This window comes from Numida meleagris, chromosome 3, assembly GCF_002078875.1.
Source record: "Numida meleagris isolate 19003 breed g44 Domestic line chromosome 3, NumMel1.0, whole genome shotgun sequence".
Lineage (NCBI taxonomy): Eukaryota > Metazoa > Chordata > Aves > Galliformes > Numididae > Numida > Numida meleagris.
Window position 1 is genome coordinate 71686014 of NC_034411.1, and position 24664 is coordinate 71710677.

General features: G+C 37.8%; 1 protein-coding gene across 2 annotated transcripts in view; it reads left to right on the forward strand.

Annotated features, from left to right (window-relative positions):
- FBXL4 (F-box and leucine rich repeat protein 4) overlaps window positions 1-24664 on the forward strand; it is a 58167-nt gene that overhangs the window by 26314 nt on the left and 7189 nt on the right. For both annotated transcript variants that reach the window (XM_021391284.1, XM_021391283.1), the window contains 3 exons: window positions 4834-5047; window positions 17770-17841; window positions 19012-19324. In XM_021391284.1, coding sequence (XP_021246959.1) covers window positions 4834-5047; window positions 17770-17841; window positions 19012-19324 — 599 coding nt within the window. The remainder of the gene's footprint in view (window positions 1-4833; window positions 5048-17769; window positions 17842-19011; window positions 19325-24664) is intronic.

Sequence of the window (24664 nt, forward strand, 5' to 3'; positions counted from 1 at the left end):
CCAAACCAGAGTTTCCAAAGAATGGAGGTACTTGACTTTTTTTAGGAGTTCTGTTTCTTTCTAGTTTACTCTTCAGAATATGAGCACTGCAGAGAAGGTTGGCAGTTGTCCGAGGAGAGTGCATTGCTTGTTTTCTCAGTTATCTGCTGATGTCTTCCTAAAAACTTATTCATGTTTTCAAATTACAATTGTCCTTTGCAGGAATGAAATACTTGTGTCTCTAAATATGAAAGTAGAGGACATTACTGCTATGTTTATTAATGTAAAATCCTATCTCGCTGCCCACTGCGTGAGTGTTTCTGAAAACATTTGCTAGCTTGTCTTTATGCTTCTCTTTGACTTTTTCCTGTCCTTGCTATTCTCTCTCTCTGCAAAGAAAATTTTTGGTATGGCAGTGAGGTGGCCTGTAGATTAACAAGCTTTGTTGTTGGTTTGGTTTTTTTTAATTTTGGATTTAGTTGGTAAAAAAAAATCTTCTTGTAACTTGAGGTTGAGTTCAAACTAGCCTAAACTGCTTGTTCCAATACTTCAGGTTTACCCGTTTTATGGTAAGCTGCTGTATAAACAGCCATAAATGGCTGTCAAGCCGCTGCAGTGGAAATGTAGAGAATTCTGCCTGGAAGTTGTAACAGTTTGAGGGACACCGTTACCTCCCTTATTAAGGCCAAGTTATATTTGTCCATTTAAGGAGAGGAAAAGTTATTTTCTAAATGAAATTAGTAAGTAACCTCACAAACTCAGCAAATTGCTGCAGTATAAAGTCAGGAAAATGCTAAAGCCAAATTACCATATCGTCAGTAGATAACAGTTGTTTAACTTTTGCAGAGCCTCTTTTTGTTTTTATTTTTTGCACTTTTCTCAGTACTTGGTGTTAAAATTGGCACTGTTGAATTGAAAACCAGTAGAATTAGTTTGATTCTTTCAACTGTCCTGTTTAGATTCTGATTTCTGCAAGTATATGCTTGTTTACATGGTACTCTTGCTTGAGTTTTATTTTGGAAAATATCTTTAAAATGTTTTTATCCACATTTTCTTATGAATCTTAAAAGATGTAAATTGTATAAATTTGTGTGCTGCTTAAAAAAAAATCCAAATGTATTTTCCTTCAAAAATGTGTTAAAGTAGTAACTTTTTTTAAGAGTAGTTTAAGAAATGACTGAAGCAAATACTGTGTTATCATGAGCACATAGAATGCTTCAGGCATATGAACATCCTGAGGCAAAGCTGAAGGTATTTTAACTTATTGATAGCTTCTACTCCTTAGGGCTAAAAATGACTATCATAAAATTTTCATTTCAGAATATAATATAAATTAACTGAACTTTGTATTTTAGATTGAACTAAAAGTATACAGAAAAGTAAAAGTCATGACTATTTGAGCAATCTCAAGTGTCTGGAATGTAAAATGACAGGGAGTAAACAAAGATTTCGCAGAAAACTTCACATAATCAATGCATTCCCTTGGCTTTAGAGGTGTGCAGTGAATTTGTTCATGCAATGGGAATGTCAGCATGGGAGAATAAGACCTGTATAGGAAAAATGAAGCGGGTTGATAGGAGGTATAGTAGTCACCAAGATGTTGAATAATTGCTCTGAGTTGTAAACAGGTAAATGATGATGACAGTTTAGAAACAGACTTCTGCATGTAGATTTCTGTGTATCATTTGTAGTACAAACAGTATTATTCTGTTAAAAACCACTACAGCAAATACGGTGCGTTCAGAACCCTCTTAAGTATGTGCCTAAAGTGTTTGGGGGATTTTATTTGGGAGGTCTTAGGCAGTCAACTCTGACATGACCAATGCTTGTCTCTTATACCTTGATATTTTAATTTTGGATCATAGGAAATATTTGATACAGACTTGGATTTCAGTAGAGCTAACTCACTTTTCATGGCTGAGGTGGAATCGAGTTGGGGGGAAATGAACATCAAAGCAGAAAGTGCTGGAAGGTGAGAAGGGTGGCGGGGGTTTGCAACTAGGTAATCTTTAAGGTCCCTTCCAACCTATAAGCCATTCTATGATTCTGTGAAAATAAACAAAAAGGCTGAAATGCAAAAGTTTAGAGTGAGGGTGAACTTAGAAGTCCGTTCTACTGCCTAGCAAACTAAATGTACACATTCAGATTCTTCTAGGTGGTTCGACTGTTTCTGTTTCATAACAAATAAGAAGGGAAATCACTTTAGAAATTGTCTAATGAGATGAATGACTGTGCAGAAAGGAGGAGATCCTGTAGGTAGGATACAGTCAATCTTCAGTGAGTAAAAGAGAGGTATATGAGGAAGCGTTCCTTTGGATAGCACGCACTTTTTTTGGAGTTGGCTGTTTTGAAATGAGTAAGTCACAGCCAGGCAGGCATCTAGTATTTGCTAAATCTCAGGAATATGAAGGAAATGCCACTTCTGCCCTGAAAGCCTGAGAACCCACGTTCTACCTTGCTTATAAGCCTTTGGAGATCTGTGTGGAAGTAACTTAGAAAAACCTTCTGCCCAAGCAGTCTACGCAGTTCAAGCAAAGACTGGGGTGAACTCAGCAGTTCTGACTAATGTACTCTGCCATGTTCTGGTTGCTGACTCCCTCAACTTTCTTTTCACTGCTTCACTTCATGCCTGTTGGTTTGTTCTTGTACCCTGCTGTGGCCCCCTTATTGCCCTCGACTTACTTTCTTCTTAATGTCTCCTAAATAACTTATTCTAAAAAGGCAATAAAGCCATGAATAAGTGTAGTGCTCATTACTGTTGCTGTTTTTGCTCTGTCTCTATGTTTTAAGTATAACGAATTTAAATAAAATGTTATCCTGATAACTCCTTAAGATGGTGAGCTTGTTCTTATCCAAGTCTGGGTGATTAAATGAGTGCTTCTCTGACCGAGTAATGTTAACTTCTAATAGTGACAGGAGGAGGAAAGTGTTGATCTGTAGCAATATTTATAATGGCTGAGCCCTGTTAAATTATATGGCAGTTAACCTAACATCCATTATTGTAATGGAATAGTTAATAAAATATTTATCCATTAGCAAATTGGAAGCTAGAGGTATAATAAATGGCAATTGACAAGGTTTTATGGAAACTATCACCATTGAAACAAACCCAGTGATTTGTTGATGAAAGAAGCCATGTGAATGTGTTGTTAAAGCACTCATTAAAGAGAGGAATTGGCTAATTGGCTATCAGCAGTGAGTCTGTACGTCTCTACTCAGAGTTCCAAGGAATTTACTTCCTGTTTCTCCATGACAGTGTTGAACTCTGCTGCTGGTCTGAAATAGCAGTCTAATGTTTAGATATCTGGTATTAATTTTTGTGAACTGTCATGTAATTTTGGTTCTGACACTCCTATGTAGGAAAGCTCACAGGTCTAGCTTACAGGTGAATTCACTGTAGCTGGTATGAAAACAACAAATAGGTGCTTGATGTTTGATTAATTTTTTACAAGGTAAAATGGATTCTGAAGAGAGACTGTGGTCCTGCCCAAGAACAATGAAAGAGATTTGAATGCCATACTTAAAACCATACTTAGCAAAACCCCCAAGTGCTTTGTCTCTCTTTCTCAGTGCCTCTCTTTGTCTCTTTCCATAAACTCATGAACATTAGGGACCTCTGAAGGTCAGCTACTCCACGCTCCAACTTGAGGTGCAGATGACCCCAGCTCTGGATCAGGTCAATTGAGGTCTCAGATGACTCTTGGAAACTTCCTGGAGTGGAGATTGCACTCTGGAATCTCCTTTTCTCTCACTATTCCCTGGGATCTGTGTGACGAAAGTAAGACATAGGGAGCTGGGTAGCGTGTAAAACGAATCAGGAAGGTTGGTGATCATGAATAGCAAGTAGACTTGAGTGTGTAATGAAAAACAGGGAAAGAAGACTTGATAACATGTATCTTGAAAGAGGAACATCAAGTCCTCCATTATTCTTTAGTGTCATTTTGTAATGCCTCCCTGAATGTGTCTGTTTTAAAAGAAGCAACTGTTTTGTCCTAGTTTCAGCAACAGCAAAATCTTGGTAAAGCTAACACTTGGTAGCACCTGTAGCAATAGATTTTTTTTGCAAGTAGAAGTCTCAGGTCTTCTTGGCATTTCTGTTGTATCATTTAAACCCAAGAAGTTATTCGAACTTTGAGGTGAAACTAAAGCTGCAATTGTAAATATACAGAAAAAGCAGATTTTTTTTTAGGTGAGAAGAAATACAAAAATATTGGTGGAAACTTGCAGGCTGTTGTCAAAATTGTCTTTGGGGCCACCAGTTAAAAACATTTTAAAGTACTGTGCTGTATTTTGCTGCATTGACTTGGAGCAAATGGCAAGAAGGAAGCATCTTCCAACTTTCTGAACCGAATATTCAAGGCCAACAAAACCTTTGTTTTGCTCCTCCCCTTGCAATGATGCTTTTGCAATTCATTTTCAAGGTAGAATTGTTTTTTAAGGCTGCTTTAGCATGTATAGCATAATATAGCCTTTGGTGTTTCTTAAAATGTGTGCAGTCAAATACTATTTTGTGCAAAAAGTATAATATCTAGGTTACGTGTGGTATCTAATGCTGATGAAAAAGCCTTAACTGTCAGACCACCTTCAGTTCTTGAATATTGATATCTAACTCAACAACTCATTAGTTTGCTCTTCAGGATTTGTACAGACTTGGTTCACAAGTAATTTCTTCAGAGTGGTTATGATTAATTTACTTTAACCTAATCATGTTTTCCATTAATTAATTGAGTTGATGTAAGTGCTGTGGTCTGTAGGTTTTTCATTGCTGGAAGGAAGTATTTCCTATTTTACATGCTTAAGGATTTGACATTATTCTAAGATTTATTTTTTTACTAGAAATGTGAATTTTTGCAGGTTCTTGAAAGTTTGTGGCTCTGAACTTGTACGTCTCGAGTTGTCTTGTGGCCATTTCCTCAATGAAACATGTTTGGAGGTCATTACTGAAATGTGTCCTAATCTTCAGGAATTAAATCTCTCATCGTGCGATAAGATACCACCTCAAGCTTTCAACCACATAGCCAAAGTGGGCAGCCTAAAGCGTCTCATTCTTTACCGAACAAAAGTGGAGGTAGGAACAAGTGTTTTCAACTTTTTTCATTTATAAGCAGTTAACACCTAGCACATGCTTCAAGGTTAGTTGTGTTTTGTTATCTGTTTTTTGGTAAACTATATGTGCTTCTACATCCAAGGTTTAGCTAGCTGTCTGTAATGGTGATAGAGTTAATGCAAGGTAGTTACAAGGTCAGCCACCTTGAATTGTAGGCATTTGCCATGGGGTTTGTAGGTAATTACCACAGAAACAATGTCCCTCAATAACTTGTTTCTTTGTGGTAGTTGACCCATGTCTACTAAAACCATTACCATTTTTTTTCAAACTAGAGAATTGGTGAGCCCTGCTTTAAAGTGCTTTTGGTTAGACCTCTGAATCACTCTACCTTGGGTGTATCTATTCTGTTTCTAGCACCATAGTCTTCCTGTAATTCTCCTTACCTCACTTTGTGTAGGCTCTAAGAGATAATTCTCACAGCTTTTTGAGATCTGAGGAGAAAGTCTGAAAAGTACTGTTGATCTCTATTCTCTGGAAGAAATCACCTTCAAAGATCTCAGATTATTGTGTCAGAGGTTAAGACTGTATAATTTTGTTTATACTGATGGTTGAACAGTCTTCTTGATTTTACTCAAGTGACTTAGTTTGAGATTTCACATTTGTGATGGAGCAGCAGCTGAAGTACATTCTGAACATGACTGGTAACTGTCACTGCTCAGCTATCATTTTGCTGAGCAGAACTTGAAATTGGATTGGCTGTAGATGGTAAAGATCTCCTGACTTTTTTTTTCGAGCTTTAAATTGTCTTTTATGTGTATGGGCAAGCATCTGCTTGTAGCTGACAGGAAAATTCACTCATAATCAAACTTAGGGCTTTATTTGATTTTTTTAAATAAGTTTAAACAAAAGGCACTGCTCCCAACAAAACATGCAAGAGAAATTTTTAGAGATATAAGTAGGCAAGTTGGACAGGATACTTTCTTGTTGCTTGTTGTTGTGAAGCCTTTCACCAACATACACTGTCCATCACAGGTGGAAAAGTAAAAGAAGGAAAATATAACATAGTATTTGAATCAGAGGATTAGAATTACAGAAGTGACAGTTTAATAAAAATAGCATTACTTTTCTCCCCATTACTTTCTTTTCATACAAATGTTTGTTTTTTTCTGTAAAAAATTAAGCTGCTTTTCCTTCTGTGCTCTTCATCTGATACTAGGATGTTGGGTAGTAACTACAAGCAAACAAGACTAGATAGTTTGATCCACTATGCTCTGGAGCAACCTAGACTTCTCTAAAACATATCAAAGAACTGTAACAGCATTCTTAATATTTTTTTGTTAAATTTCTGCTGTTCTGCTTCCTTGTTCGAGCTTCAAACAATGGAACAATTCTAATGTTTAATCAGCAACTTTGCATTATGTTGTTATTGGCTGGAGCTGCTCAGAGAAGAGAATCTGAGGCTATGAATCAACTAAGGAAAACTGCTAACAAGTATGTGTTTGTTAAGAGAAAGTAAGAAAGAAGGTGAGATGAGCAAAGCTATGTGTGCTGTGGTTCTGTGCAGAGAAATTATTTCTCTGAATCCAAAAGAAAAAGGCCAATAAAAATCCTTTCATTCCATTTGGTACACCATTTCCCTAAATAAATCAGTAGCTTGCTTTTTTTCCTTAAGAACAAATCAAGTTTTCTTTTAATCTTAATTTTCTTCTCACATCATATTCTAGAATGGCAAAGGTTCAGGTCCTATCATAAATATTAACGTGGGTTGTTTTTTTTTTGTGATGCAGAGGTGGCATCCTTGTTTATTAATCTCCTTGATGTAGGATTGGGGCGATATGCTTCTGGAGAATTTGAAGCAGTTGTGAAAGTGCGAAGAGGGAATGAATATGGAGAGAAACAAGTAAAAAGTTGACTGAAATGAGATGTCCAATAGGGTATCACAATTTTTTGTGTGCATCTTACTGCACGGTTAGAGACAGTCACTGAAATTGAAACATAGTGAAATTAGATCAAATAGGAAAGGAGATACCTTTTATGCTTGTAAACAGTCAGATGAATTTATTGTCACAGCTGATCAAAGTAAACACAAGTTGAATTATTTAATGGAAGCGATCATATTTCTGTGTGCCCCAAATGGCAACACTAAAGAGAAAAATAAAAGAAAAAAATAGGAATTAAAGCTTTATCTGACATTTGAAGAAGTACTCCTCTCTGTTATTCGTGATGCCTGTGAAAAAGGGGTTATATTCTTTCTCTGCAAGTATCAATCCCTGTTGAAAATGCAGTGCTGTGCTAGAGCACATCTGCATAAACAGTACAGCGTGTTCTTCTAGCTGTTAATTTAGGTGTGTGATTAAATAACATAGATTATGGAATTAACCTTCTGTGTCCATCTTGTCTGTATGGTCATAAAGCTGTTTATGTTCCTGCATGATGTTTTATAAAGTACAGCATTAACATTAAAGAAGTGTTGAAATAAAAACAAATTACCATGTACCTGTCTTATTACTCAGACTACATCTTGCTTTCTCTTTTCTTTTGTAATGGAATAAAAGGGGACAAATTGACATTTAAATTAGTCATACTTTTCTGCTTATGTGATTGTAACACTAAAACATAAGTTCTGAGAAAATACTCTGCAGAAAATTAATTCTTACGTGTGAGGTATAGGAAAACAAAATTTGCAACGTATTGTGTGATCACCTGAGCAACCTTAGGGCAGTCTCTTCTTGTTTTAGCTGTTTCCTTTGAGCAGATTTTTCTTTAAAAAGCATATTGTCTCTGTAATCAAAGCTTCAGATTTTAAGTGTATGCTTTCAGCGAAATGCACAATTCTGATGTTCTGCGTACTATCTTTTAGCATGATAATCACCTCATTTGTACTTTGGAAGAGTTTATGATCTTTGGTCATAATGCTGCTGATTCTTAAGGCATGGTGTTATTTCCTTGACTTGCTGAGTGGAATTTTCTGTGTACAGAGTTGATTTCAAACCTCTGAAGAGAAGCTCCCAGCACCCTTGAAGTGTTCCACACTGCCTTTCAAGGAGTGCCCAGTGACTTTTGTTAACTTCTTTGAAGCCAAACAACAACAAAAATTTTTACATCACTATGATTCTCTGCACTAAATGCAGCTGTTTTCAGTGCTTTAAATTCATTATTAAAGGTTTTGATTCTACATTTGCTTGAAATAGTTTGTAACATGCTTTGAGAAACAAATCCCGAGTTCTTGTAAATATAAGTTCTGCTAGCTCAAGACCCCTATTATACTTGTGGGTTTTTGAACTGGAAGTTCTGGTATTTGCTGATACATGACTCTTTAGTGTTTATTCATAGAGAGCATATTCACAGCATAATTTAAGCACTTGTTGGCATTGATATATTTAAAAACCACAATGAACAAAGAAGACATTGTTGTGTACAGTAATGGGCAATGTGTGTCTTTATGGCTTGAGTTTCTTATCTTGATGTAATGCTTATTATGAAGTATTTCATCCATATACGCAGCACTGTCAAAATTCTCTTTTAAAGAAACCAAAACCACAATTACAGTAGGAAAAACTTGAGTCTCATTATTGCTGGCTGTAAATTTTAATGTATGGTTGTATATTTCATGTTGCGTTGTATGATGAATTCTTTATAATGTGTGAAGAAAAAATGTAAAGCTTGTATTACAAATACAAATTGAAATACAAAATGAACTGAATTAAAATCAAATTGCACTGGCCAAATGACCTTGTTTTGCACGCATTTTAAAGAAAGTATTGTATTTACAGATTATAACAAGATATCTCTGAACAAGAGTAAATTTGGAACTTGGCAGCTGTTAGAAAAGGTGTCGGAGGATTTTAGATACCTAGAAGATGCATAGGAATCTTAGTGGTAAATGTAAAAGCTCTTATTTTTTTATGTCATGAGCAATGAAAATGTTAATGCTGACATAAAATCAGACTTGTTAGAAGTAACCTCTTGTGGGTGATGCTGTATTTCTGAGAACTATTGTCTGAGACTTTTCAGCCTGGATAAAATTTCATTGGCTCGGGCACAAATCCTTAGAATGAAGAGTTGCTAACACTGAAAAACAGTGAAAGCCTCTAGCTAGAAGGTATGTTCTTAAAAGGGAATTGAGCCAGTGACAAATTGGCAATATAGGGCCTTAATGATGTCTGCTGATCAAGGAGTTTTCTTTCTTACGTGTTTTTTTTAACACATGAAGTTCTAGTAACGATAAAGCATTCTTTGTTGTAACTATGAAATAGAACTTCATTGGCAAAAGATAAAGACTGTGATAAGTAAGAAATTAGTTACAATCTATTGTTTTTTAAAGGATTGAGGGAAAATACTAATCCCAATCTTTCTCTGTTTTTGCTTCTATAAGCCAAAACTGGACGGAAGAGTTTTCTCCATTGCTGACAATGGGTTCAAATTATGAGTTTTTTTTTCTTGCAAGGAGTATTATTAGAACTTCCTTTCATCTGGTTTTACATACAGAAATAAGTTGCCATTCCAAAGGTACTGTAGTCACGTATAGTAATAGCTGTAGTTCAAAAGAGGAATCCAGTGATGTGCTGCCATTGAGATTATTTGTCTCCACTGTACACAGGAGTATATAGCAGTTGCTATTCACTAGGGAATTTCTGGAAGCCCCAGAGCTGAGTTCACATCTAGTTAAATGTCTTGATTAGTTTTTACTGTAGTTAGAAGTAATCATCTCCACTTTCTGAAATATTTTGGCAAGAGTTATATTTGGCAGAGTTTGTAGTAGTGGGAGGGGAAACTACTGTGCAGAGGAGGACAATCCAGGATGCTTCTTGTAGGGGAAGAGTCATCAGTCTTCTCTGTAAGGTCGTTATCCCAGTGGCAGGAGTTTCTTGTTTCCGTGGCAGGGGAATGCAGGAGGTGAGTGCTGCCAGCGTGGCCTTTGGGCAGCCCCAGGTAACACGCTCTCCTTCTCTTCCTTCGGGCTGTGCACAGGGTGCTCCCCAGGACTCCTTCATCAGCAGAGCTTACAAAGGATTTTCTTTGTTTCCTTAGCAGCTTTGAGGTTTCTACACTCAAAACTTTGGAACTTAAAACATCATAAACCAAAACCTGAAACGGTTGGCTTTTTGAGAGCAGCCCCTCATGCAGGAAAGCTCGAACTGCCTGTTGAGTGGAGTGTGCCTGGCCCACAGGAGGTGCATGGCCTTCGTGGTGTCAGGCCATGCCACAGCGCCCATAGCATCTCTAGCTGTGACTTGAGTTCTGCTGCCAGCCATTGTCATCGTTCTCTTTTTCCATCCTTCACTTTTGAATAGTTTGACTTCGAATGCATCTGATGATAGTGACGATGTTGGTACTGTAGCTGTCCAGAACGAGGCAACAAGAATGTTTGCATTAAAAGGTATGTCAGGTGTTCATTCTTATAGATGCGGCAGCTGAATTTGGTTGGTAATAAAGCAGTATTTCTTATAGGAGTTCAAGGTGGGGCATGTAGCTAGGGACTTGGTACACACCATTGAATACTTGTTTATGGCATGGTTGATTCATATATAAATATATATTTATAGAAAGATGTGAAAGATAGGGAGCTGTCAGAGAGGGTCCAGAGGAGGGCAACAAAGATGATCAGAGGGCTGGAGCACCTCCCTTATGAAGACAGGCTGAGGGAGCTGGGCTTGTTCAGCCTGGAGAAGAGAAGGCTGCAGGGAGACCACATTGCAGCCTTCCAGTACCTAAAGGGAGCCTACAAACAGGAGGGGAGTCAACTCTTTACAAGGGCAGATGATGGCAGGACAAGGGGAAATGGTTTTTAAGTTGAAGGAGGGAAGATTTTGGGCTGGATATCAGGGGGAAGTTCTTCCCCAAGAGTGTGGGGAGGTGCTGGCACAGGCTGCCCAGAGAGGTTATGGATGCCCCGTCCTTGGAGGTGTTCAAGGCCAGGTTGGATGGGGCCCTGGGCAGCCTGGTCTAGTATTAGATGTGGAGGTTGGAGGCCCTGCCTGTGGCAGGGGGGTTGGAGGTTGATGATCCTTGAGGTCCTTTCCAACCCAAGCCATTTTATGATTCTATGATATATTTATATATGTATTCATATATATTTTAAAGCTGTCACAAAAGCCATGTGATGGCCACATCCTATATATCCTACATCCTGTCTGTATTAAACCAGCATATGTATTTAAAGTCCCTGCAAGTATCCCCTATTTTACATGAGTTCTTGCTGGGGAAAAGAGTACTATGTTGCCCATTGAATCACTAACCATTCCATTCTTCAAAACATGGCTTTGGTGAATAGTAGTGTACGAAAGCCGTTGAGCAAGGCAGCTCATTCCAAAGGAGGTTTGAACTGTTTGTGTGACATTGGAAAGGGGCTGAGCTTGCAGTCACTAGTCTGTCATTCCAAAAGGTTTGGCCTTGGTTCCTGTTAGTGAGGCTGCTCTGTAAAAACTTTCAAAAGCCTTTTTGATTAAGATTGTTTGATCCCAATAAATAACCTGTGTTGAGACCATTGTCTCAATGTCAAGTGGTAATGCACACAAGATTCTCTTTTTGATTTGCTGAGAGCTTGTTTTTATTTTTCTTAAGGCAAATGATTGTTTCCTTCCTCTTTTTTTCCCCATGAGCTGATAACCAGCTTTATCTATCCCGGGGTTCTTCATAGGTATATGCTCATCTTTATGAGGTTTCATTTTAGTTGTTCATTATTTTATGCTGATTATTTTGAGGGAGTTTGTAATCTGTTTGGTATGTTCATTTGCTAATTGCTTTATGATCTTTACCTTTTGACTGCATGTCAGTAATTGCTGTGCCGTATTATTTCTGTGCAGGATGAGGCAGTTGCCTATGAAGCAGTTTTGTCTCTGCAGTGGTAGAGGCAGCACTTATGATGTGTATGCTGAAGTCTGAGTTGTTTTGATCTCATCTGTTCCCATAGCTGTAAGTTTGTCAGCCTGAACAAGCTGCTTCCGATCTCCTTTGTTGTAAATTTAAACCTTCTGGGGACAAAAGGAAAGCTCCTGTCCAGATCATGAGTAGAGAAAGCTTTTTGTGAATGAATTTCTGAGAATATTTTGAAGGCTTAACTTCGGAGGATATGGGTTCACTTGAAGGGTTGGGAGATATGGTACATTTCATTGGCCTCACCTTTGTCTGTAGATCTCCAGTTCTCCTTTCCATCTATTTCTCATTGCAAAATGTTAAGGGACAGGACATTGACTGTAACTTTTATTAGGAAAACAGAGTACTTAAGAGTACTCTGCAGTTATCTCTTGGTTGCCCAACTGACACGCTTGCGTGTTGAATTTGCACTCAGGTTATTTGTTCTTATTGAAAGGAATACTGTTGTCAGGTGTTCTGTCAGATAAATAGCATCCCGAAATACAACTGTGAAGCATCACATGTATACTGTTTGTTGATGTCCTGTAGTAAGTGTCTAATTGCTATATCAACTTTCTTAGCTGACTGCGTTGAGAAATGTGGATTTGACTTGTACACAAACAGCATGTGACAGCTGTTGCTTGACTGCTGAGTATTTAGGGTTCTGTAAATCTTTACTCTTGGCCTAATCAAATCTTCTGATGATTTTCTGTTTGCTTTATGAAAAGGTGATTGTTTGTGGAATCAAGTTGTATAAATGTTAGCTGGTACAATTGGTTAATATGGTCCTAAAGACCCCGATTCTAACCTGAAAGCAAATATTTTAAACAATATTTTAACATAGATCAGTAGAATAAGATGAAAATGACACCTAGAAATATCAGTAAATACTGTGATAGCACCTGTTATTAAATATAACAACTGCATAAATTCATATGCAAAAGCAACTCACTGCAAAGACTCTTCAAGATGCGTTTTTAAAGGAGAGATAAGTAACTGAAATATGAGAAAAGAAATTGTGGTCTTTAGGAACTCTGTTAAATTAATTCCTTAATATTATGGAAAAATGCAATATTCTCGTTGTGGTAAGCCTGCAAATATAGGCATGTTATCTGATATTTGCCTGAAACTAATGTTATATAACTATTTGAACGTAAGTGGAAACAACAGGATTGGGGGCATGGGGCAGGGAACATCGGAGATGAGGCTGTCATTTGGAACTGATAAGAAAAAATAATAACAACTTTGTCCTCTCATATAATGCAATCATGGAGAGAAGGAATTGAAGCTTTTTTTCTACTCCAACTTGAAATTTTAATGTTAAAATATATATTCATTCCAAACTCAGACTTTTTCTTGGGTAAGTGGTTAGCCAGAGATTTAGTAATTCTGTGATTAAAAGATACAGTAAGCAAGGGAAACCTGGTTTAAAGAATGGAGAAAGCAGTCTTTAATCAGAGTTTGACATTCTTGTCAGCATTCACTTCATAGAAAAAAATGAAGAAAAAATTACAGTAGAACAAAAGTCTTGTAAAAGATTTAGACTGTCTCGTTTCATTGAGGGGGCTGCAAGAATTCTCAATCTATCTCAGACACGCTTCTTCTGATTACACTGTAGGGGAAAAAAAAACAGTCCGATTTTTGTTCCCAGTGTTAAAAGTAAAAGACATTTTTAAGATTTTTTTCCTATAAAGAGCTTATAAAAAGGTATGGACTTATCCCAACCTTAGAAGTAAAACTGCATTATTTTTTTTCTGTAGTTCTTCCATTAGTCTTCCATAGATAGAATGCATTTTACTTGTTTTCACACTTATTACGGTATAGCCAGTATATCATAGCCATCTTTTGTATTTTTAAAAAGCTTAAGCACTTCTTTTATATTCCTGACTACTTGACAGTGAAACTGCAGTGAGTAAATGGTCCAAGACTGAAAGTCTATCTTTCATGGGTGAGCCAAGTGTACCACAGACAGAAGGGGCTTTTCTGTTTGAAAGGATATTAAGCTCAGGATATCTGTTGGATGCTTTTCCTTATCATACCAACATCAGAAATAATTTGCACTTCTGGCTGGATCATGAATGCAAAAAATCCTGAAAACAATTGCAGCAGGATTCAGCCTTACAAGTGTATTACTCTGACACCAGTATTCAATTTCTCCACTGTTCATTCAAGCCAGCTGCACTCTTGCGACTTGCAAGTCAGAATGTACATGTGATGTTCAAGGTCTTTACAAAGGCAGGTAGGATAGAAGTTAGTCCAATATCAACTATTTAACTGTTGTATACACAGCACATAAATGTCTTCCAGGCCAGCCTGTTTTACCAAATGAAAGACTTATTCATGTTTGGGCAGAACTCTCATGTCTCGTGTGGAATGAGTTAGGATTTCAAAAGGTAATCTCTCTCTTCTTGTCCAAGACAGGATCAGCTCTGTTGATGTCCTTTCTGACATGTTAGTCTAGCCTGTTCTTAAAGACTTCAGAGACTCTTCAGGGTGTCTCCTTCCCATTTCTGAGGTTTAGGACTAACTGTTGTGCCCTAAAATATTTCTGTAATCTGTTCTATAAGGCTGTGTTTAACAGCGGTAACATGTCATCCTTCTGTGCAGCTTGATGTCAGTCTTCTCTCTTAAAGCAACTTGTGCATGGCTTCAGCTGTATGCATTTTCATCATCTGAAAGCCATTTCCGGAAATGGATAATAGGATCATATTTGGCTGCTTAGAGCTACTCTTCCTGCTGTTTGTGCCATCTTATAAAAATCGACTATTCACCAGTTATTGCTTTGACTTGGATGGCAGAAGAAATTTGGACCACTGAGGTGTCTACTGTTTTCCTTCTGCAGTTTGAGCATGCATGAAGGGGAGCAGGTACAAAGCCAGCCCTTACCTTTGCTCAGGGAAACCTTAGAAAGTCTCCAAACTATACGTATCTTGGCTACTAAGCTCACAAATGAAGTGTTATGTGGGGAGTCTTTGATTTGACAGCCTCTGCTTGGCTAAGAAAGTGAAATTGGATTCTCTCCAGTTGGAGCTTGCTGGTCCAGAATTTAGGTGGCCTCTGCTCCTCTTATAATGAGCTCTGACATCTGAGGTTTGGCTTGCGTTACAGCTTCAAGGTCAGGTGATTGCCTCACTCTTCTCTGCTTACAGAGGAGTGTTATCACTCATCTTATGTTCAAGACAAGTCAGAGAGATGAATTGTACAGACAGATGGCTTGAAACAGAGTCAGGTTATTACAATGATAGTCCTTTATATGCAGTGCATATGGATTCTGTGAGCTGCCATTCTTTCCTGCTATTTTGATGTCCTTTACCACCTGTATTCGGAATTGACTGAGGCTCAACTAGGCATATGCAAAGAAAGGTGTTTTTTTTTTTTTTCCTTGACATATGCAGAAACAGCCTCCAGTTATAGAGGAACAGACACTGCTTCTGAAGAAAGTCTGCTTTCTTGTGTGGAGGCATGTGTGCACTCCAGAAGAGGAATTAACCTACACTGAGTATAGCTACTTTTGAGTAACTTATTGTTTACTCTTGGGCTAGATTTGGCAGGCTGTGCCAAATGCTGTGGTGTTCTACCACGATGCTTTTTTATTACTCACGTTTCTGGTGCTTATCTTCTTCCTGTTGTTTTTTTTCCCTTTTTTTTTTTTTTAGATTGTTGTTTAAAGTAATGCTTTAGCTATTACAAGTTGAGAAAAGACCTTTGAAAATGTGGGCTCAGTGCACATAGTACAGGAAGGACTCCCTCGGACTAAAGTATTCTGAGTCACCAAATTCCTGTTCAAGTTAACACATTAGCTCACTTTTGTGATCAAGACCACTATGAATATTGATCTCCTCACCTATTTCACTCTTCCCTGAAGGAGGGTCATTATGGAATAGATTTCACATCCTACGGTCTGCTCAGAGTATCTATACACTTCTGAATTATGTCAATTAAGGGAAAGTATTGCTGCTCTGTATCCTTTCAGGCCATTGTTTAAATTCCACTTTAGAAACTATTGCTGAAAGAACATGATCAAATACATTGAGGTATTTGGTTTTATTGTAGAGTCACCTGCAGAAAACCTGCTTAGCAGGGTTAAGAGATGGATGTATTTAGCTCTGATCTATAGAGAGGTGTGAGGATTTATTTATTTATTTAATTTGGAAGTCTGAGTAGGTTCTAAGGCTCATAGCTTTCAGTGAGGTGAAGAATAGAGGATGTCTCACTCTATTGGAGTTGCTAATTTTTTCAGTTTTAATGCTCCAAATAAAGCACGCACTTAGTAAGTACTTTAGTTAAAGCACATTGGATATTTACGCATTTACTAGCTTTAAAGTGCTCCTAACTGTTACCTCTTTTATAATGACTTTTTAATGCTTTTATATTTAATTCCCTAGTCTACCCTTCTCTTTAAAAACATAAATGAAAGTCAATTGAGCAAGCAGACAGTGGCTTTGTAAGACCTCTGCAAAGATATTTGCGAGGATGGCTTGTTTGTACCCTCAACCTTCAGGCTGCTTTTGGGAAATCAAATCTCAGAAGGCCAAGCTGGCAGCTGAAGTTCCATCCATGTTAAGTGCTGGGTGTTTCTAATTGCTCCCTGGAGATGCCTAAATTAGATGTCTGGAATGGTCTCCGTGAGTACTCTGCCCACTGTCTCTATTCTGCATCTGCCAGTGTTTCAGTGCAAGGGATCAGATAGTTCTTCACGGTGCCATGAAAAAAATAATGTTCCTGCTCAGTTTCATTGGAATATAATGACTGAAAAAACTAAGTAAAGCACTTTATGGTAAAGTTTGTGAAAACAAGCAAACTTATATTAGCTTATATATATCTATCTATCTTTTATAGTACACATGCCTACAAATTGTTTACGAGAGTTCCTGTAGGAATTCTACACATTAGCAGCTGATTTTGTCCTTTATATATTGCTTTTTTTGTGTGTGAGAAGCTGTTGTGTATCCTATATACATCCACAGACTTTAGTTATTGGTATGTTATGGAACTTACTGTAGTTTTCAAGCTTACAAAAACCTAATAAAGTGGTAAATGTTTCAAGTATGATGCACAGATATTTCTGTTTTGAATACCAGGCTGTATTCTTCTTTGCACTTGAGTATGTTTCAAACCACAAAACAGTATATGGCTACAGACAATGCAGAGGAGTCTTTTCTCTATCTTAGAAACGCAAATAAAAAAACGTGAATTTTCTCTTGTCGTGGAACAGAATAGCCATGTACTTAACATTTCATAAGATGCATCTGGCGTTCCAGTATAATTTCAGGCTGAGTAACGTGCAGTACTTTCTGAAAAGAATGGCTGTGTTAAATGGCAGAAACATGACTGTAAAGTACACATTATATCTGTTTCAGCCTGCATGCTGGTAGTGACAGGTGCTCAATGGTTGTCAGCATCCCTGTCAGCACAGAGACTCCTCTGACATTAAAGTCACCAGCTCGGTCCCAATGCTGCGCTGCTCTATTGGCAGTTCCATCAGGCTGCGGCCGATTGGAGAATGTCAGAGCTCTGCTGTTCTGCTGGTGTGTCACCAGCCCTCTGTGTTTTTGGTCTGGCCTCGCCTGTTGTTTGAACTTAGCACACTTATTCTTCAGCAGCTTTCCTGGGGGAAATGAGCTGATAGGTCATGAGTGTATAGGTTTCTTCAGGGCAATGCAAAACCACATCCGAAGTGACTCGCGTAAAGGTTTGTAATGATTACTGTTACTTTAAGCCAATCAATGGGCAGATTACCTGGGGACTCATTAAGTGGCATTTGTGGTGTCTGTAACAGAGTTTTGAGCGGTGTTTCAGGAAATGCAGTGACAGCCTTTAATACTTAATTGACCTCTTCTCTTTGTTTCACGTTCCATATTTCCTTCTGATGCGTTCCCTGGTGGCAGCAAACAGCCCTGCTCAGTATCCTGAACTTCTGCTCAGAGCTTCAGCACCTCAGCCTGGGCAGCTGTGTCATGGTGAGTAGCTGGAGTGCCATGTGGGTTTGCATACCTGAACTTGTAAACTTGACCTGGACCTGTGTTTCACAAAGACATGTTAAATGCTGGGTTGATGTTAGATGAGATATCAAACTTCTGAAAGATTTAAGCTGGATGTAACTTAGTCATCTTCTTAAAGATTGTATGTCAATTTTGTAGGCTTAAAATCTAGCTTGCATTTTTTTCCATTGTTCTTCATCCTTTTCCTAAATTTTCGACATTCCTTATATGTGTAGTCACTTTGTATTTCCAAAACAAATAGTCAGGACTTTTTTTTTTTTTTTAATTCAGACCAAGTCATCATTCCTAGCAAGCCAACACTTGTGTGTGTTATTACAGTCATAAACATGAGAATGTTTTCAGCAGAAGCTGTTTGAGTCATAGACTTCCTGGGCACACACACTGAATTAAAGAAAGAAAATGCGGGGCTTGGAATTTCTGCACAGAGCTCATCTAAACTTTATTGAATATGCATGTCAGGGTTGTATGCAGTGGGACTTAACTTGCTGTCTCTGATGATGAACACATCTGGTAACTCATCAGGTAAACTTCCTTGTAGTTTAAGAAGCAAGTAACAAAGCAGAATTGACTTGGCCTTCCCACCTTGACTTGTGGACAGATGGGGAAGGCAGTGTGATATTTTTCCAACAACTCTAGTCTTTCAGTGATTTTTGATAGTGGATTTCATTCCTTCTACCTGTGGAGCTGGAGTACTTTGAGCCCCTTTGGCTTATCCGAGGTAATAGTAATGCTTCCGTAAGGAAGTGTAGCAGATAATCAACCTAGAATGGAAATAGGTGCCCTCTTTAATGCACATACACTTACAGTTGCCGTTCCTATTGTCATAAAAGCAATTTTAATAATCTCTTGAAGAAAAGGAGTTTTCAAAGAAAATGAACTTCTAACTGCATTTTCACTGATCCTCAGTGTCAACTGAATATAAAAGCACGTATGTCTGGGAGTAAATAGGAACTTTATTTTTGTCTTATGTAGGAGTAGACCTCAGTGTACAGTGAGTAATTTTCAGAGCTCTTTAGAAGTGACAAATGCTTAGGATGGATCTGTAGATGTGTTAGCAAGTAAATCTTGAAACACCTGTGTGTGTCTGGAAGGGTGGTATAGATGACAAAGTGTTTATTTTCCTTGCAGATTGAAGACTATGATCTTATAGCAAGCATGATGGGAGCAAAATGCAAAAAGCTTCGCAGTCTGGATTTGTGGAGATGTAAAAACATAACTGAAAATGGAATAGCAGAGTTGGCTTCAGGCTGCCAGCTTTTGGAAGAACTTGATCTCGGCTGGTGCCCCACGTTACAGAGCAGTACGGGCTGTTTCACAAACCTCGCGCGCAAACTCCCGAACTTACAAAAGCTCTTTCTTACGGCCAACAGGTCTGTGTGCGACACAGACATTGAAGAGCTTGCAGCTAACTGTACTCATTTACGGCAGCTAGATATATTGGGTAAGAAAATGTAGGAATGTTGGTATATATTTTACCGTTCTCAGAAGCCTATGAGTTATAAAAGGAATCCATGTGGTCAAACTGCCTTCTTAGACATTTTTAAATAAAAATATGGCTTAGCATGTGAAAAAATGAGAGATAAGTATTACTGGAGTGGGTTTCTGACATATAAATCCTTGGGATTCTACTGACTGTGTAATTTGATTGTTTAGTGTTAATTACTTAAGCTGAGAATTGTGTGGACTTGTTCCAATGACTTTTAGTTTCACAGTAATCAGTATATTTAATGGACATATTTTGATTTTGCTTTCAGAAGATCCAGATTCCTTTTGTTTCTGCTTTTTTGCTTTATTTCTGTGAAGTTTGACAAAGTGTATTTACAGTGGGAGTCTGTGATTAATAAACAGATTTCTGCTTTTGCACAATGCAGAAACACCAAGCAGTATTAACAGTCTTGGTAATTTTAAATAGGAATTGAATTTGTCTCTTTAAAGAGAAAAATGTCATTAATAACAAAACTTAAAATGGACTCACCACTGAGGTGGGAAGGAAGGGATGAGGTGCAAAGAGTGCATCAAATCTTAGATTTCTAATCCTCTGCAGTGTCTGTAGCTAAAAATATTTAGGGAAATCCAAACTAAATATACTTTGGACTCTTGAGAAAGGACTTTGAGAATTGTAGTTTTATTCTTTCTGTGGTGGAATGTGAGATTTTCTTTAAAAGGAACAGTCTACGACAACAATGGTAGCCTTGACATTGATGTAGAGAAAATTTCTTCATCCTCATACTAACTTATTTTCACAGGGTTGGTTGAAAAACGAAGATTTAAATTATTAACGAGAAGAAAGTAGCTGCACTGCATATTTTCAATATTTAATAATTTTTGAGAAAGTATTACATTTAGATTGGGACTGATGCTCCAGAGAAACAGAGCCTTTTACTCAAATAAGCCTTGAACTTGCTTGTAACATTATCAGTATTTCTCATTACAAAAATTTACCATATGGCTTCAAGTTGTCACCACAATCTAGATAGTAAATGCTCTTCTACCATGAAATAGTTTTACTCATCTATAAATGAGGAAGTTACCTTCTCTCCGACATGGGAGGAGAATGAACAGATGAAAACTTAACTCCATTTAGTACATATTGTTCTGGATTAATGCACAAGTTTTTGGGTGATAATATATGTTTTTGCCTGTGGTTAAGGGAATCTGTTCTGTAGCTAGACTATTAGGGATTTATATTTCACTGTTCAGACATGAAAAGTTTCCAAAAGGCATAGTGAATACAGTCTTTCATAAACACGTATGTTCTCCTGACCACCCACATACATGCTATTACAATGGCATTGTGTCTGCCCACAAATTGGTCTGACCTTTTCACTGTACCAAAGGCTGCGGGATGAATAGCTCAGTTGTGTTAAGCCTGCAGATAAGTCTGCTAGTTCTGCTGCCTCTCTGCCAGCACTGAAGGTTTGTTGCCATACTTCTCCTTTAACAACTGAATTCGCATTTGAATTCAGTTTAACATCTCATTGATGTTTTCGTAGAAAAATGTGTGAACATGGAGAGGAATTCTGATCCATTTGCTAGGTGCCTACCAGCATTACTGAGTCAAGTGGGTTTGTAGTCAACCTTTCCTGATAAAACTGCATTTTGGGTTCAGCATGGTGCTCACTAGAGGATATCCAGTTGAATTATCTACAAGTTGTTACCAAAAATCTCAATCTCCCTTATTCTTGAATCAGTACAATGAAAGAAGATGAAAATTGCCAGTTTCCAAGGGCTGCATAAAATTATTGACCCATATAAAGCATTGTTTGATGGGTAGCTTTGTTTAAACAGTGTGTAAAGCATACTTCAGAAAGTAAACTTCTGTTAAAATTATGGTTTGGATTTATATCTGCTGTGTTTATAGTACAGTTAGGAAGAAGTATGATGTAAGTGTGCCACTAAGTACATGAGTATGTATCTTGAGTTCTTTAGTTCTGAGATTCCTTTTACCCATTGCATACTGAGCTGCCTACTTACGAGCATTTTCTACTTCTCTGCCTGCATCTTTTCCACTAGTAGACATGGTGGACTATACAGGAATTAGTCCCCTACTTCTTGTTCACTTGAGGAATGTAGAATGATCCAGCTATGATTATCTGACACTTTTATAGTGGTGCAGTACATTGTCCAGCGTTATAAAACTTGCAGCAGAAACTTCATGTCAAGACAGGTGACCACCTGAATTGGCAATGCCAAAAACTTTAAATGTATGCCATATCAGCTGCTTAGTTGTGTTGCTGTAAGTCTACCACCTGCTATCAAGGGTGAACGATAAGTTGTATTAAGCTCACTTCTCAAAAGTCTTAACTGTGTCTGTGTTGCACAAAGAGTAATAAAAAGTAGGCACCCTTGTTACTGCAGAATTCATGTACTACTGTCTACATACCAGCACCACCTACACATTTCTGAGCAACAGAAAACCCAGCTGCCCCCTTGCCAGCTGTCAAAATCTTCAGCTTTCTCTTGAGAGCATCAACACATAGCTAGCCAATTCAAACATATAAGTGTGCACCCTATTTAAACTTATAATTTGAGTGCTATAAATTGAGTAAAATGTAAAGAATAAAAGGCTAATCTGGTTGGTTAGGGAAGAAAAGGGAAAGTGAGAGTGAATGGGAGAATAGAGCTAGTTATTTCCAGGGTATCTCCTTTTCTTAGCCTAGCAACATCTGTGTGTTATTTTTGAGTAAAAGCTGGAAGCTTTTCTTCGCATGCATCTTTTTGAAAGTTTCTCATTAATGCATTTTTAAATGAAATTACAGGAGGCACATCTTCTTTTAAAAAAACCTTAAATATTATTCTTAATTATTATTTGTGTAGCAGTTCTTTTTGCCCGAGAAGTTGGAACTCTGGCAGTTTTCCAGATGTGGTACTTCTGTACCCGTCATTCAGTCCTTAACTGCTCTAGAGTATGAGGACTTGGATATATGATGCATATAAATGAAATCATTTGCAGCTAATAAACATAATTGTTCTTGCAAACAAATCATTACTCAAAGTGCCTTTTATGAAAAGGATACCAGAGATTTATTTTTTTTTTCTGGAGAATAAACTGAGCAGCAGAAAAAAAAAGGCAGACTTTAGTTACACCAGTTATGAATTTACTCGAAGAAATGGGCAACGTAGGAAAAATTATAGTAAATAACAAAGGTCCAGAAGCCTCCAAACTATAGGAAAATGCGCAATGTAGGTAACTAGCAAATATTGTTAGTTTTTGAAAGGCAAGGAAAACCGTGCTGTATTATACTTCTGAAATGCTTTTAAATGTGCTTTTGGGAAATGTGTCTCCTTAATTCTGCCTTGTATAACTCAGAGTAAGTCTGTGGATGATGTTTGCTTATTCCCTGGTGTGGATGACCAAACACCAACCAGGTTACTGGCCTTTTTAGCTTTGGAAAAAGTCTTTCCCTAACATAAAATTTTAAGTTTGGGGAGGAAGAAAGAAAGGTGCAGTAAAGCATGTACTTGGATGACCTATTCAGTTCTAAATCCATTAAAAGTCTTAGATGAAGCCGTAGGGCAAATGTCAAAGTTCAGATAGGAAGGAATCCTACATACAAAATGGCTAGGCATCTATATCTAGCATTTTGTAGAAACATTTGGTTTTTAATCTTAAAAGCTGAGATGGACAAACAAAACTAGTTTTAAATGAAGGTGCTAATGCAGTAGCAATTTTAGGTTTGGTGGAAGGATGATAGTGTAATTTTTTTCCGTGAGTTTCAGCTGAAACGTTAGAGCAGATCCTTCTGATAGGTCGACAGTACTATGGTACAATTATGATTAAGTAAATAACTAAAGAATATCACAAGATTTATGTGCATGCCAACAGGACTGTTATATCAACCACCTGACCATTGTGGTGACAGTGAATATATAATGATTAAGAGAGTTAAAAATCACAGTAATGATGCTCCTTAATTACCTCCCTGTAGGTGAGGTCAAATTCAGTGACGTGATAACAAAGACTGTTTACAAATGATGTCCCTGGATAACTAATCGAAGGTTCTACCCCAGAATAAGTGAAAACCACACTTAGAGACCCTCATGCTTACACAGAGAACTACAGGAGACTACTAGGAGCAGTCATCTTTCTGGAAATGAGTCCTGTTCAAAGGAGGAAAATAGTAAGGTGAAACAACGTCACGGTGAGGCAGAGATGGGCTATTAAGGAGCTGTTGGCTAAAGGTAGTGCTGAAGTGATATTTCAGGTATGTTGGAAGAAGATTACAGGAGAATTACTGAGACTGGTAGGTAAACAATGTGGGATCTGCCCATTCAGGTACTAGAAGGCTCTTGCAGGAAAACATCTCTCCATTAGTGCTTGCTGCAAGGGGGTTCAGGTAGGCTGCAACTTCAGACCCATTCTCTCCAGGAGATTAGCCTGGAAAGCTGTCTTAAACTGTAATGCAGAAACAGGAAGCTATTGAACAAATTAATAACTTGAACAACAATAAATTTTTGGGACTGATATTTATGCAGCAGTTCTAAATGAGCTGAGATGCAAATCTGTTGGTCTTACTTCTGGTGTATGATTTGTCGCTTAAATCAGCCTCAGCGCTAGAGAAGTGAAGGATTACAGACACTGTGCAACTGAACATGAAGAGCGTTAAGATATTGTGAAGGAGAGCTCCATCCCTGTGAGATCTTCCACCTGTTAGGTCTTTCAAACCTAGAACTCCTTGGAGTTTGTGGTGAAGATAAACACTGATACAATCTGGATAGGATTAGATTTTCAAAAGTTTTTACCAAGGCTGTTCTGCTTTTGTAACAAGCTGTTTTCTGTCTTAGAGAAGGAGTTTCAAAGAGAAAAAGCAGAGAATAAGAATGCATTGTCCCTTTGCACAATGAAATTAGGTCACTGCTGTGGTCACCAAGGATCCATAATGTGATAGGTACTGTTTCATCTGTTCATGAGTAATACAGGCAAAGGGGTGAATAATGCCTTACCAGAACTTGCTGATAATGGACAAGCAGTTAAGAAAGAAAAATGTAAAGCTGAAGAACTTAAGGCTGAAGATTTGCAAAATGATCCTGTGATACTTAGTAACCAGATGACAAAGCAAGAGGAAAAGTGTTCCATCAACCGTATGAATGATTTAGAAAAAGTGAAATGCCGGTGCTTTACCAATAGATGTCTACCAGTAGATATTCACAGGTCTGCTGAATGCATAAGCTCTTTAGAGTCAGTAGAAATTGAGCAGTGTGTCACACTGTAGACATCCACGCTTCGTTTACTTTCTGGAATAACCTGCCTAGCTACCAGCTGTTCCAGTAAGGCGTGGGT